At 42.4% G+C, this 15220-nt stretch overlaps 1 protein-coding gene across 1 annotated transcript; it reads right to left on the bottom strand.

Moving 5' to 3' along the window:
* Positions 1 to 1365: 1365 nt before the first annotated feature.
* On the bottom strand, positions 1366 to 13746 carry LOC121536789 (histone acetyltransferase type B catalytic subunit-like). Its single transcript, XM_041844337.2, has 11 exons — positions 13661 to 13746; positions 12947 to 13018; positions 12672 to 12747; positions 12373 to 12493; positions 8976 to 9155; positions 8667 to 8788; positions 7993 to 8097; positions 7433 to 7539; positions 4135 to 4286; positions 3515 to 3631; positions 1366 to 1913 (listed from the first exon to the last, which is right to left on the bottom strand). The coding sequence occupies exons 1-11, from the start codon at positions 13683 to 13685 to the stop codon at positions 1746 to 1748; spliced, it is 1245 nt and encodes a 414-aa protein (XP_041700271.1). The 5' UTR covers positions 13686 to 13746; the 3' UTR covers positions 1366 to 1745.
* Between the last annotated feature and the right edge of the window lie 1474 nt (positions 13747 to 15220).

Genomic DNA, 15220 nt, shown 5'->3' with positions numbered 1-15220 from the left:
TTAGCATGGCAGAGCTCTAGGGGAGTAATTGGGCTGCTTCTATAAACATCACTGTGTGGTCTGGAGGGGGGCACGGGGTCCCAGTCCCACAGCCCCTCACTGACAACATCACTGAGGCCTGTACACTGTCCAACAGCACTGAGCCCTATCCCGCCCAGCCCCAACACTAAGTCAGAACTCAGATGACAGCAACCACTATTCCCAATACAATGAAGCCCAAAAGCTAATCTCTCACCCATCAGTTCAGCGTTTACTGTAGCTATACACTGATTATACAAAACATTACAAACACTTGCTCTTTCCATGAGACTGACCAGGTGAAAGCTACGATCCCTTATTGTCACTTGTTAAATCCACTTCAATCAGTATAGATGAAGGGGAGGAGACAAGTTAAAGGATGATTTTTAAGCCTTGAGACATGGACTGTGTATGTGTGCCATTCAAAGGGTGAATGGGCAAGAAAAAAGATTTAAGGGCCTTTGAACGGGGTATGGAAGTAGGTGCCAGGCGCATCAGTTTGTGTCAAGAACTGCAACGCTGCTGGGTTTTTCACACACTATAGTTTCCCGTGTGTATCAAGAATGGTCCACCACCCAAAGGACATCCAGCCAACTTGACAACTATGGGAAGCATTGGAGTCAACATGGGCCAGTATTCCTGTGGAACACTTGACACCTTGTAGAGTCCATGCTAGGAAGGTGTTCTTAATACTTTGTACACTGTGTATATTCACATCATTACAGGAAAATACATGCTCTGGTCCCCAATAGTGAAATGACACCCCTGGTGGCCATGAGTGGACTCAATCTAAATCAGAGCTGGTCAAGTATTCAGAGGTTTTACTTGTTAGAACTGAAGCGGAGGAAAAAATGAAAATTAACCTGGAGACCTTGATTTAGCGACAATGTGCGAAAGCATGCATAGATGGCTATTCATCACAGTGCTTTGGACAAGTGGGCAATGCAGAGGTTTTAAATTGAAAACCATAATGCTCATTAGACCAACACTCAGCATAAAGGGCAATCAGAAGTTGCATTTGCCACAAGAGGGTCCCTGAACAAAATTACATCTGTAAATTGATTAGACTGATATTGCATAAATGCATATTCAGTCCAGTTGAAATCCACACTGTGCTTCAAAGTACAATTTATCTGGTAAATCGGCACACAGTTAACAGTAGGAAGGCATTAAGTTTAATACTGTAGTTTAACAAATGTTTATTGTAACAGTACAACAGTAGCTACCGGGACAATGATCACAGAGCAATAATTATTGCACGTAATACATTGCCCCAATAACAATAGAACATGTGAATCTGAAATTACACTTTAGAATAGCATCAATAAAGAGCACAACCCAGTTTGATCAATGTACAAAAAACATTTATTTCAGTATGAAGTGCTTCAAAACCAACATGTCTTCAGGAAAAAGCTAGACAGATATTGAAAAAAAAAAATCCCTTATTCTCTATATGAAAAGAAGGCATGTTCTGCCCAGCCAGACCGTACGGATGGTGTTCCTATCACCTGTGAATGATTGCCAATCACTAAATCTCACACAGCGTGATTACACACATGGGACACAGAGTGGGACTTCCCCAGGCAGCCAGCCAGCTGCACCGCGCAGCTCCAGCTCTACTGTACATCTAGGACCACCAGTGGGAAGGAGGAGGAAGGGTAGGAGAGGGGGCCAGGGTGGGGGCTGTGTTACAGTGAGTAGGCAGGGCCGTCATTAGGCCCCCTGGATCAGGCCTGTGCTAGCCTCTCGATGACTCTCCTGTACTCAGCCAGCACTTCCTGGTAGCTCTTCTCCAGCTCCTCCTGTTGCAGCGCCGTGTCCATCTGACTGATGTGGGATGCCAGCTCCTCTGGCCGCAGACACTTCATCATCTTGGTCATCTCCCGCTGGTTCTTCTAAGTACGCAATAAACACATCCACTAGTTAATGCACTGCGTTTGTGTGAAATCCATTAGCTAGTTTCCCCCCCAAGACTTTGAATGCTGTATGGTATTATGCAAATGCATCTGTTAAGAGGGATGTATTTTAGAAGTTTGATGGCAGTTAGCAGCAGCGAATCTTACATAATGCACATTTAACTGACAAGAGCAAGTTAATATTGGGTATTGTTCCTCCTGTGGGTCCTCATTTTTCAGACCTGACCACATCTCAGTGTATTAAACCCAAATAGTCAGAGGGGAGGAGGGAAAGGAGGCAAAGGATTCTGTAATTGAGCCAGCATGAGTGCTGAAAGCTTCTGGACATGGACCAAGATTCCTCACTCATGTATTTTGGGGACATTGCAAAAAAGCTTGTTGTGTACACACACACACACTCTCTCTCTCTCTCTCTCTCTCTCTCTCTGGGGAATGGGGGTAAGAGAAGCCAGAAGTGAGCAGAAACATGTAATCCTCCGCACATCCAATGAGATGGGCTCTGCCATTCAGCTAGCTACAAACCAAACCTCCCCAGGAAAAAGAAACAGCCTGCTGCATCTGGTCACCAGATCTCACAGACAGTCTACCAAGGAATTTCTACTTCCTTTTTCACCACAAACTTTCTTCCTCCTCAGATATTGGCCTTTTTCCTAAGATGTGTGGTTACACTGCTGACAGCAATCCTCTAAATGGTTGCTTTGCTGGGTTTCAATAAGACACTCAACATGTCATGGAACATGCATAATATGTAAATCAATGTTATCCTGTAAATACAAAATGAGTTACAGTTTGTTTAATCAGATTTCAAAAGCACAGTAACAGTGCCGATATGAAACGTGTGCCATTTGGCAAGCAGCTTCTCTAACTAACTGCTTGAATGTGTGCTGTTAGCAACCTACTCCCACCTAAATTACTCAACCCTCTTCAATGACATGCAAATCCTGAATAATGAAACTGAATCCTGGGATAACACTACCATGGACGCCTGCCGTGCTCCAGACATTTTCCTGCAACTGGGGAATAATCGCTCTCCTGATTCTGGATAAAGTCATGCAACATAAGTAACAAGGCGGCTACGCCTAGACAGGCAGCCCAATTCTGATCTTTTCCCACTAATTAGTCTTTTGACCAATCACAGAACTTTTCACATCAGTTCTTTTACAAAGCTGATCTGATTGGTTAAAAGACCAATTAGGTAAAAACATATCAGAAGTGGGCTGCCTGTCTAAACACAGCCGAAGCAGCTCTAAGCAAATAAAGTGCACGTCATCTTCTTGGCCTTTTTCTCTGCCCTTTCCAAACCATGTATGTAAAGTCATAAGTTGCCAAACACTAAGCACTTGGAGAAGCGCTGTATAATCAATTATCAAATGAACTTGATTGATCCTGGTTAAATAGTGCGACTAACAGCCATTAACCACTGATGAAGTCCATAGGGAAATACACAGCCATGAGCATTACACTGTACAGACAACCTGCTAATTCCATTGGAATAGAAACTAGAGCACAAGGCGGACACTGCAGGAGGATGGGGGAATGCATTTCACTGGAGAAGCTGCGGTCCACTCTTATAAACATACCTTGGTAGGGGCAAATAGCCTCTTTTTGACTTCCAGACGGTAATCTCTTGCTTTTGTCTCATCGCTCATGTCCGTCACCCTCAGACGCAGGATTTCGTACACTCGTCTTGCGTGTTTCTGTAGGGGCAAAAACAGGACAGGGCCATTAGTGCCTTTAAGAAACTGTACAGTCGGTCTCCATAATCATCTAGAAAAGATTGAGCCATTCCTTAGTTAGCTTTAGGTTTGGTTGAGCTATTCAGGACCTCCTGGTACAATACTAAAGTGCCTGGAGCTTCATGCAAGAGCCGAGGCAGAGTAAGAAACAAGCATTTTGTCTCTCCACACCATGGGTACCAAGCTGTGATAATCATCTACATGCAAGGGGGACAAAGGAAACTAATGATATAGTTGGGACTAAGTGCAGTAAGAGAAATCAAGCAGGGACCACTTTTGAAGTGAGTGCCCACCGCTTTAGATGAAATAGTACATTTTCCCCTCTAGGACTAGAGAGCCATGGGTTAATGAGTGAATTTGTCCATTAATGGTTTTGTGAAAGCAAAAAAAGCCTTCATATCCTCAGAAAGTGCAGTAATCAAACGTATCCTCCTCTGGGCTCTATAGATGAAGTTGCTGTTGACCTTGTTAATCTTAAATTTCTCCCTGGCCTCTGTGGCCATGTCGTCACTGAAGCCCAAGGGAAGCTTGTCTGTGGAGAATGATGGCAGTGTTTGGCAAAGCTTGACCAGAACGTAGTCTCTCAGCTTCACATAGTTCTCTGAGGGGTCTTCAGCTGAAAAGAATATCAGAAAACAAGACGATAATTAAACACAAGCTTGGGATTCCATTTAACATACACACTTCTATACAGTGCATTCTGAAAGTATTCAGACCCCTTTACTTTTTCCACACTTTGTTACATTACAGCCTTATTCTAAAATGGATTAAATTACACATTTTCCTCAATCTACACGCAATACCCCATAATGAGAAAGCGAAAAACAGGTTTAGAAATGTTGCCCAATTTATTGAAAATAATATCAGAAATACCTTATTTACATAAATATATTCAGACCCATTGCTATGCGACTTGAAATTGAGCTCAGGTGCATCCTGTTTCCATTGACCATCCTTGAGTTGTTGCTACAACTTGATTGGAGTCCACCTGTGGTAAATTCAACTGGTTGGACATATTTGGAAAGGCACACACACCTGTCTATATAAGGTCCCACAGTTGACAGTGCATGTCAGAGCAAAAACCAAGCCATGAGGTCGAAGGAATTGTCCGTAGAGCTCCAAGACATGATTGTGTCGAGGCACAGATCTAGGAAAGGGTACCAAAACATTTCTGCAGCATTGAAGGTCCCCAAGAACACAGTGGCCTCCATCTTTCTTAAATGGAAGAAGTTTGGAACCACCAAGACTCTTCCTAGAGCTGGCCGCCCGGTCAATTTGAGTAATTGGGGGAGAAGGGCCTTGGTCAAGGAGGTGACCAAGAACCCGATAGTCACTCTGTCAGAGCTCCAGAGTTCCTCTGTGGAGATGGGAGAATCTTCCAGAAGGACAACCACCTCTTCAGCACTCCACCAAATCAGGCCTTTATGGTAGAGTGGCCAGACGGAAGCCACTCCTCAGTAGAAGGCACATGACAGCCCACTTGGAGTTTGCCAAAAGGCAGCTAAAGGACTCTCAGACCATGAGAAACAAGATTCTCTGGTCTGATGAAACCAAGACTGAACTCTTGGCCTGAATGCCAAGCGTCAAGTCTGGAGGAAACCTGGCACCATCGCTACGGTGAAGCATGGTGGTGGCAGCATCATGCTGTGGGAATGTTTTTCAGCGGCAGGGACTGGGAGACTAGTCAGGATCGAGGGAAAGATGAACGGAACAAAGTACAGAGAGATCCTTGATGAAAACCTGCTCCAGAGTGCTCAGGACCTGGGGCAAAGGTTCACCTTCCAACAGGACAATGACCCTAAGCACACAGCCAAGACAACGTAGGAGTGAAGACTCAAGGGTGTAATCGCTGCCAAAGGAGCTTCAAAGTACTGAGTAAAGGGTCTGAATACTTATGTAAATGTGATATTTCAGTTATTTTATTATAAAATTTCAAATTCTAAAAACCTGTTTTTGCTTCGTCATTATGGGGTATTGTGTGTAGATTGATGAGAAAATAACAATGTAATATATTTTAGAATAAGGCTGTAATTGGGCCTCCTGAGTGGCGCATCGGTCTAAGGCACTGCATCGCAGACCTGGGTTAATTCCCGGGCTGTGCCACAACCGGCCGTGGCCGGGAGTCCCATAGGATGGCGCACAATTGGTCCGGGTTAGGAGAGGGTTTGGCCGGGGGCCTTTACTTGGCTCATCGCGCTCTAGCGACTCCTTGTGGCGGGCCGGGTGTCTGCAGGCAGACCACGGTCACCAGTTGAACAGTGTTTCCTCCGACACATTGGTGCGGCTGGCTTCAGATTTAAGCTGGTGGGTGATAAGGAGTGCGGTTAGGTGGGTCATGACTCCACCTTCACCTCTCCCGAGCCCGTTGGGGAGTTGCAGCGATGAGACAAGATCGAAATTGGGGAGAAAAAAGGGGGGTAAAATACAATAAAATAAATTAAAAAGTAAACATTACAAAAATATGTATAAAGAAAAGAAAAAGGCTGTAATGTAACAAAATGTGGGGTCTGACCGAATGCACTGTACACACACCACACTTTACATGTTGCATTTATATTTCTGTTCAGTGTATATCACATAAAATTACATCAAATTTATGTTAGCTATACTCAATATATACGTTTTTCAAACTGTTCACATTACCACCCCCCAACACATCCAAGGCTACAGTTTTTAATAAGGGCTTATATTCAAGTCCCACTGACAGTCAAATAATAACGCCATTGTCAGACAACGATTGTGGCTGCATGTGACAAGCCCAGTTCTGCTAAACCTGTTCAAATGTACATATATCCAGCTTCCACTGAGGATTTTGAAAGAATTCAGTCCAGAGCAAGAGAGGATTTAAAGCCACATGGAATAAGACCTCCTTCTAGCAGGAGTTGTCCCTCCATATCCCCATTCAAAGACCAGATTTAAAGTAGTGGGGAAAATAGACAAGAAAAATCAGGGTGCTCCTCTGGACAGGGGAGCTGAGATGCTTCTGTTACTAATTTCATTTCCCCATGCAAAGCAATTACACTGAACAAAAATATAAAAACTCAACATAATAATCCATCCACCTGACAGATGTGGCATATCAACATGCTGATTAAACAGCATGATCATTACACAGGTGCACCTTGTGCTGGGGACAATAAAAGGCCACTAAAATGTGCAGTTTGTCACACAACAATGCCACAGATGTCTCAAGTTTTGAGGGAGCATGCAATTGGCATGCTGACTGTAGGAATGTCCACCAGAGCGGTTGCCAGATAATTTAATGTTCATTTCTCTACCATAAGCCACTTCCAAATGTCATTTTAGAGAATACGGCAGTACGTTCAACCAGCCTCACAACCGCAGACCACGTGTAAGGCGTCATGTGGGCGAGCGGTTTGCTGATGTCAACGTTATGAACAGAGTGCCACATGGTGGTGGTGGGGTTATGGTATGGGCAGGCAGGCATAAGCTACGGACAACGAACACAATTGCATTTTAACGATCGCATTTTCAATGGGGGGGGGGGCATTCCCAGTCATGTGAAATCCATAGGTTAGGGCCTAATGAATTTATTTCAATTGAGTGATTTCCTCATGAACTGTAACTCAGTAATATCTTTGAAATTGTTTATATTTTTGTTCAGTATATTGGTGTGTAACTGCTTTGTATTTAATTATGTAAATACTTGTAATTGTATGTGTGAAACTCTAGCACAGTCATAGCCTCCTCCCCAAACATCATAAGATAATGTAAGTAACACAAAATTAGTTTAACACACACCTGTAATGTCCTGTACTTTGTGCAGATTGCAGTAGAACATGTGTACTGCCTCCAGCAGCTGGGCTCCATGACCCTCTCCTTGGAACGGCGGAAGGATCAGCATTTGGCTGTTCAGAAGGACACCAGGCCAACATACCCAAAGACATGAAAGAACAGCCTCACTGACCTCTTTGCCAGACCTCTCAAACCTATCCCTCTTTCACATCACATACATAGGGAAACCTTGTAAACACGATTGATCATGTTTCAATGTTAAGACTGAATGAAAAAAAGAACACTTGACAGAATGGAATAATGTACTAATTGATCGAAAATTGAGGGAGCAATTTTTCACTTCATTATAAGAAACGTAACAAATTGTTATCGTGTCCATCAATACATCAAACAAAATCCTTATTTATAGCCAAAAGCTCCCCCCCCCCCCAAGACACTGATCATTTGGTTGGATACATAAGCCAGTAATTTGGGATTTTTGTAGTACAAAGGAGACAGAAATGTATAATTTTCCTCTGCTTTTTGGTACAAAAGAATGGGAAGACACGTGCTCCCCTCGCAATTACCTTACACGTGGTCGGGTTTTGTCTGGATACACATAGTAATTATAAACTGTCATGTAGCCAACAGTTGCGAAGAGAGTCTCCCCATCCTTATTGTACTTCTCAAATCTGCAGATAAAACACAAAGAGAAGCAGGTCAATTACAGGCACACTCTCAGGCCGCGTCCATTTTCTCCTCTCCATTCTCCGGGTGCCCCTTTTCAGTGTCAGCATGCTGGAGCAGCCAGGCCGTCCCGATCCGTACACCTGCTACAACCGGAATATATTATGCACTTAATTGGAGGACTGCAACTTAGAGGAGGAGAAGGGGCTAGAGGGGGGATTGAGGCTCTCCACATCACTTCAGTCCATTTGCCCATTGTCACTCTTAATAGGTGGTAGGCTAAAGAAAACACTGGCAGAGGCTCTTTTAACTGTTTGAGATGTCATTCAGTGTTTCAAAAGACAACAGCGTTCAATTCAGCTCTTGCCCTAAACATTTTTTTTTTTTTTTTTACAAAGGGGTTTGAACACAAAGGCGACTCTTGCCAGATCAACAATTCTCGAATAGCCAGGGAAAATATAATCAAACTGGCCGGATAATTGGTGGTGAGCGCCTCAAAGGAGCCCATTGTTTCTCAATGAGACAATGAAGGGTTCGGGGAGAGCGACGTTGGCTAAGGAGGTCAGACACTCACACGAGAAAGAAGTCCCAACGATCGTCGTCCACGTCGATGAAGCTGGCTGTCTCAATGAACCACATGAGGAAGGTCTGCAGGCGCCCGTGGTAGTCTCGGAATCCCGGGCACGACACGTCCACCTAGGGAACACAACACATGGAGAAGGTCTGAGGACAATCAAAGTCATGATAAATAAGCAGAGCACTCTCTCTTATACTGAAATAATCTGCAAATCATACAGTAGGCATGGAAAGCACTAATATTTGTAGGCCTATATTACAATCTAATGTTTTTGTATACTGTAGGAGCAAGGACAAGCATGTGAACCTTGTAAATCTGGTAGGTAAAGTCTTCTCCCTCCTCCACATTGTGGACGTGGTATGTGTGAAGCAGGGTGCCGAAGGGTTTGAAGTTGGTCTCCTTCTCCAACAATGAGATGAAGTCGTCCGTGTTGCAGCTGAACCCAGCGGGGATGATCTCCCGGATCTTCCCTTCAACATCATCAGGCTGTAGGTAGGAAAGAAGAGGGTTTACTAGAACATGAAACAAACTGACAGCATCTTGTATATGGAAAAGTAGCCTTGTATTTATATGCATTGTTCCATTTCTGTTACGTTTGATTACCAGCAAGATAAGACTGCAAATGCCCTCCCTAGTAAAAACGTATCACCTTCCAACATACATTTGAAATAACCCTATTTCTTAAAAATGTAGCCTAGGTCTTTAACAGTCGTTTCAAATGTTTTACCAACTATACTATAGACAATACAGTAATATGGAAAACTGTGGAAATTTTTCTATTTTCCATATGTAATCACTAAGACCAAAAAAAAAAAAAAAGATCCTATTGTTCTGTAATTAGGCTATGCTCCAGCCCTGATTGACAGAGAACACGAGGAATTAGTGGAAGAATACATATTTTTGTGCCACAAAAAGGAGAACCATTAGGCAATTAAGACTGTCAGCTGAGTGGAGACAAGCACCCACCCCCAACCCCTTGGTGATAGAGCACTTAATTGAATAAATTTACTACTTATGTTAAACCATGAATATTTTATGAAGTCCCCACAATAACGTATTTCTGCTTCTCACTGGGCAATAAAATGTAATGAATTGATCTAAACTTAACAAACCCTGGGCATCCATAATAGAGGCCTTTCCTCTAATCCTGGCAAGTGAACTCAATCAAATGAATTTGCCCCCACGTTTCAAAGAGCGAGGCGGACAAAGGCCCCCCCCAGACTTTTTACTCACTAGAATGTGTGGTTGGTTCAGCTGTGATGTTTGCATTGTATCCATTTCCACAAGGATTGACATGAGAACACTTTGTATTAACTTGCTAAGCAGCCCTTTCACACCATTTACATGCGTGATGGGAATTAGTTCTGTACAGAGACCCTTGTTGCTCGCCATTGAAAACAGGGAAATGAAGAAGGCCTGAACAAAATGCACTACAAAAGGCTAATAGAACACACTGCTAATTCCTCTCCTTTCAGACATCAGCTAATATCCAACTGGAAGTAATGCACCTGCAGCTGAATGCCACTTCACCATTGTAATTGTTCAACTGCATTTGAGGAATAAGGAGCTGAAATAAAAGGCCATGGACAAACAAGTCATATTGTCCAAGGCACTCTCCTATATACTAGACATTAAAATTGCACAATCCTAGTTCGGTATAGATTTGACGTAAAAATGCATCTTTAGAACATTTTGTTTAATCTGAATGCCTTTTATCTTCGGGATATAATTGATCATGTGTACACATCTTATTTAGAGTAGTCTAAATGTTTTGGAGGTAAAAAAGGCTGATAAAGAACACTAAAATCAGATCACATTATCTTTCACAATCTTTATACGTGTCGCTAAACAGCAAATACATTAAATTAGATCACTCTCAGGGCCCAGAAGGGCACTATCTATTTAGCCCAAGTGTGCTATTTTGCTAACTGTCTAACTTTAAAATAAAGTTCTGTTATCACTTTCTGCTTAATTAGAGAGGAGCTTGAGCAAAGTTGTAGATCTAACATTCTCTTTAGTTGGAAATGTTTTTATTTTTTTATTCAAAAGATTGCCAGTGGCTATGGTTTCAGCCTCAATCAAAATCCTAACCAGACATTTGTAGGTGTTATCTATACATTTTACATCTAGGCTAATATAGACACCAACTGATTCCTTCCCCCCCCCCAGATTTTCACTAGTGATGCCCGGTATGAAACAATGACTGAGAACAAAAATGATGTTCGACTGTGTGGAGTCCATCATTATAGCATTTGGCTGGTTTAGGGTTAAGGTGATCTCTGACAAGTCTTCCATTTGAGTAGCAGCTGCATGTTGAACTCTGTCCCACAGCTCCTGTCCTCGTCCTCTCCAACTCTCACCAGCTGCACTACACCCAGCCACAGTGAGCACACACTCACAGACAAACACTTCAGATGCAGCCTGAACTCTGCTGCTCCCTAACTCTCTACCTCACACCAGCTGCACTAAACCCTTAACGAGGTAGACACTCGTGGGTCAACACTGGCCTGGCCGTCATCATCAGAAATGATTTTGCCTTGCTTTTACATCCGAGTACTGTTTGTTATTTGGAACAGTATAGACAGTTTTGGAAATACTGAACTAAGAAAACTATTATCCATAAGAAAAACATTTTGCACTGATAACTGCTCCGTCTCTAAAAATAGGATATTGCCGCTGCCTTTGCTAAAAAAATTAAAAAATGTTACTACTGTCAACGCACTTCACACTCAATTAAGCAATTTATTCCCATTCTGACAATTTTAGTGGAACACTTAACATTCAGTCTATCGTACTAACGTTACACCCAGAAATGTAGAACTGCTGTAATTATATTCTGGTAACACGTTAACAACATTGTCTTCTTGATATTGTGTAATAATGAAAATCATTGAACTCCATACAATGACAAATTACAATGTAACAACATGTTAATACAATGTTACTGGAGCAATTACATCAATGCTATGTGTAAAGCCAGTGAAGGGTTACTGGCCATTACTTCATTTGGATCGCTTTCATTTGAAAGCACCATACAGAATAGCTGATGACCGGGAAAACTTTGGCAGAAGTTCAGAACTGTAGTTTGTTCATTCTAGGGACCGTTCTTCAGTGATCTCCCTCCTGATAAAACACACGTTTGGGAAACATACCCCAGCAGGACATATTCCATTTCCTGCAGATTATCACAGAGCCACTCAAATCAATGGCTAAACCAACACCCCCAGATCCTTCCCTTTAGGGAGGGAGGGATAGGATTAGAGTACCAATGGCCCATGTGGCCTATGATAGACTGGGAGTTGTCTGACAAAACATGAGGTCTCTTACATAGCTGCTGCATAATACCACCACTCAGAGGTTCTGATCACTCCAGAAGGCCCACAGAAACATGCACAAAGCAACCCACAAAAAAGGCTCACCTCCAACTAAAGCAGGCTGGGAAACTGGACAAGTTCCAGAAGAAAAGCCACTAGAAGGATACTGAGGGTGGTTAGTCACCTGACAGGGAAAACTGTAGTCCATCATCACCAAGTTTTCCCTGGTCAAGTCATGTGGTCGAGAAAACCTCAGTCACAACGTGGGGAGATGGGGCCCATCTCTGAATGGCTATAGTTTGGCAGGACATCTATTTTTTTAGGTAACAGAGTCAGTGTTACTGTGCTTCGCATAAGTGACAAAAGGCATAATTTCAAACAACTCTTACCTCCACACAGTCAAACTTTTCTGTGACTCTGGCTGAATATTTCACTTTGAAGAGGGTGCTCAGGTTCCCAGCACTGTAGTACAGCTGAATCTGAAGGCCTTTGTATCCAAAAGCCACCTCACTGAAGGGGGAAAATACATTTAAAGTGAATAAATAAATGAGTTAGCATTCACAGAATCCTGTTATCAACTGTTTACGGTCATGCAACCAGCACACAGATGTAGACTTCACATGGAGATACTGTAATGTGTAATGAGATTCACAAAGACCTTATTGGCAGAATCAGGTTTGATACTCACTCATCACCATAAAGCTGGTGGCTGTACTCTGGATGGAATGTTGTGCTTTCATCATCCACATCCTCTGCGAAACGGACTGAGAGAAATAGTTGTTGTTAATTCTTTGAGTTAGAGGGTGTTGTCAATAGACAGTCAACATATAAAATATTGCATTATGAATATGAAACACTCAAAGCGCCATCTACCAAACTACACATTTCAGTGTAAGTAGCTACTTTATCTCAACAAAAGTAAGAGATTACACAAAGCTAAATAAGTTGATGAATGAAACAAACCTAGTTTTAAGCTGATTGCTTCGTTGGTGTCACACTTATATTCTGCCAATTTCTTCTCCATTGGGTTCATCCCTGTGGGTCAAAACAAACATAATTTCTAGCTACTACAGTGGCATCATTCTCCATTCTGATTTGAAGACCAGGTGGTTAGTTTGCTAGCTAGCAGTAAAGCAAGACAATAGTTAGCAGGCCTATTCTTGTTTACAAAGATAGATAGCTAGCTAGCTTGCTTGCTTGTCGGCCACTGGCGCAGCATAGTTAGCTAGCTAATCCACATGCATTGAACACTGAACTACTGAAGCAACACTAAACACACCATGGTGAAGCATAGCACAACACATAGTCGATAGCTAGTTTCATTTGCACACCATAGTTACAAGCTATTGCTAACATGCAGTCAAAGATACTGGCTCATTCTTCCATCTGTGATGCAGTTCTACATTGAGGATCTGGCTAGCTTGTTCATAGCCACACCATCAACACGGACTCAGCAAGCTGGCTAGCTAGGGCCAGAGCCTCTGGCTATGGCTAACAGTTAGCTACCTAGCTAGCTAGCTTGTTTGCCAACTGGATTGCCTGTGACAGCAACATTCCACGCCCTCGAAAACTCAAAGAGGTAAGCACAGCTATCATACAAGTTGTAATACAAACCATAAGACGGGTTTTGTCCATTTAAATCATTTATATACCGTTATTTACGTAGCTATTACTTACCCGCCATTTCTGTACACTGCTGCATCTCTGTTTTCGTCAAAGGCCCGCGGAAAATACGCGCCGAGAACTTCCTGTTTGCGCACGTGTTTCCGCCGCATCTGCTGTATGCGGAAGAAATCCCTTTCTTTTATCATAGCGCTCTCCCATCGATTTTTTTACCACCCTTCCAGCGTATGCTACAGTTTAACCACAAACGATTGCGCATCACCAATCAATGGAAAAAAATAAAACACTTCTCCGTACAAGTGTATCCCGTTATTATTTTACTGACGAGAGGATTTATTGCTGTGCCTGTGCTGGTGTGCTATTATATTCTATGATATTCTATTCTATTCTGTTATTATTATTATTTTATTTTATTGTGGTCCTCTGTAGCTCAGCTGGTAGAGCACGGCGCTTGTAACGCCAAGGTAGTGGGTTCGATCCCCGGGACTACCCATACACAAAAAAAAAAAATGTATGTACGCATGACTGTAAGTCGCTTTGGATAAAAGCGTCTGCTAAATGGCTTATTATTATTTTACATAGGCTACAGGTAGCCTAAAAATGTGAATCCTTTTAAAATATAAAACTTCATTTCCCCCCACAATTTAACACTAACTATTAACTATTCTTATTTATTTGATTTCCAAAAGACCAACCTCCTCGCACACACTAAAAGTTTAAATAACATTTCAAAATTCCTCGGGTGATTGACCTTTTATAGTACTCCCATAAAGAGAAAAAAACATAAAGTGTACTGTCACGAAATAGCCTTAGAACTCCAAGTGGGAAGCACACTCTTTTATGGTAGGCCCGTGTAGCTCAGTTGGTAGAGCATGGCGTTTGCAACGCCAGGGTTGTGGGTTCAATTCCCAGTATGAAAATGTATGCACTCACTAATTGTAAATCAGAGCGTCTGCTAAATGACTACAATGTAAATGTGGTAAACGAAATTGACCCTTTAAATGTCCCATTATGACAGTCCACCGCAGACTTAAATGAAGCATTTGAACCTTGAAAATTGTCTTTCAAAAAGTGGATTAGAGTACAGTGATAGCTCAATAAAATAAATGGCCTCAATGGGGGAGAGTGCATGGCTGAACTGTGGTAATGCTGTGCTATCATCCCTGCCATGGCAATTCTGTCCTCCAGAAGCACCAATGACTGACCCACACGGTCATGTTTAAGCCACTATAATTTTACCCCTACCTACTACTCTGACAGCACTAGATTATCCCTTTCCTGCAACAACATCTTTTACTGTCTTGCTATGTGTTAGGGTGTCAGTATGGAGGCAATACATGCAGCTTGATCTCTAACCTTTATGAAATATTTCTGGTAGAACCAGAATTGCCTTTTCTGAACTCTTGTCTAGAATTTGTGCAATGTGTAATGTGTAACTTGTTTGTGTCCGTTGATGAAAGACTGAAAGACTGAAAAACTGCTTCTATCTCCAGGCCATCCGATTGTTGAACAACCATCACACCATCTCCTATAGTAAGAGACAAAGATAGACTCGCAAAACACACACACACACACACACACACACACACACACACACACACACACACACACACA

This window comes from Coregonus clupeaformis, chromosome 23 (assembly GCF_020615455.1).
Source record: "Coregonus clupeaformis isolate EN_2021a chromosome 23, ASM2061545v1, whole genome shotgun sequence".
In the NCBI taxonomy this organism is placed as follows: Eukaryota; Metazoa; Chordata; class Actinopteri; order Salmoniformes; family Salmonidae; genus Coregonus; species Coregonus clupeaformis.
Note: the sequence above shows the minus strand (reverse complement) of the source record. Positions and strands in the feature narration are given on the sequence as shown.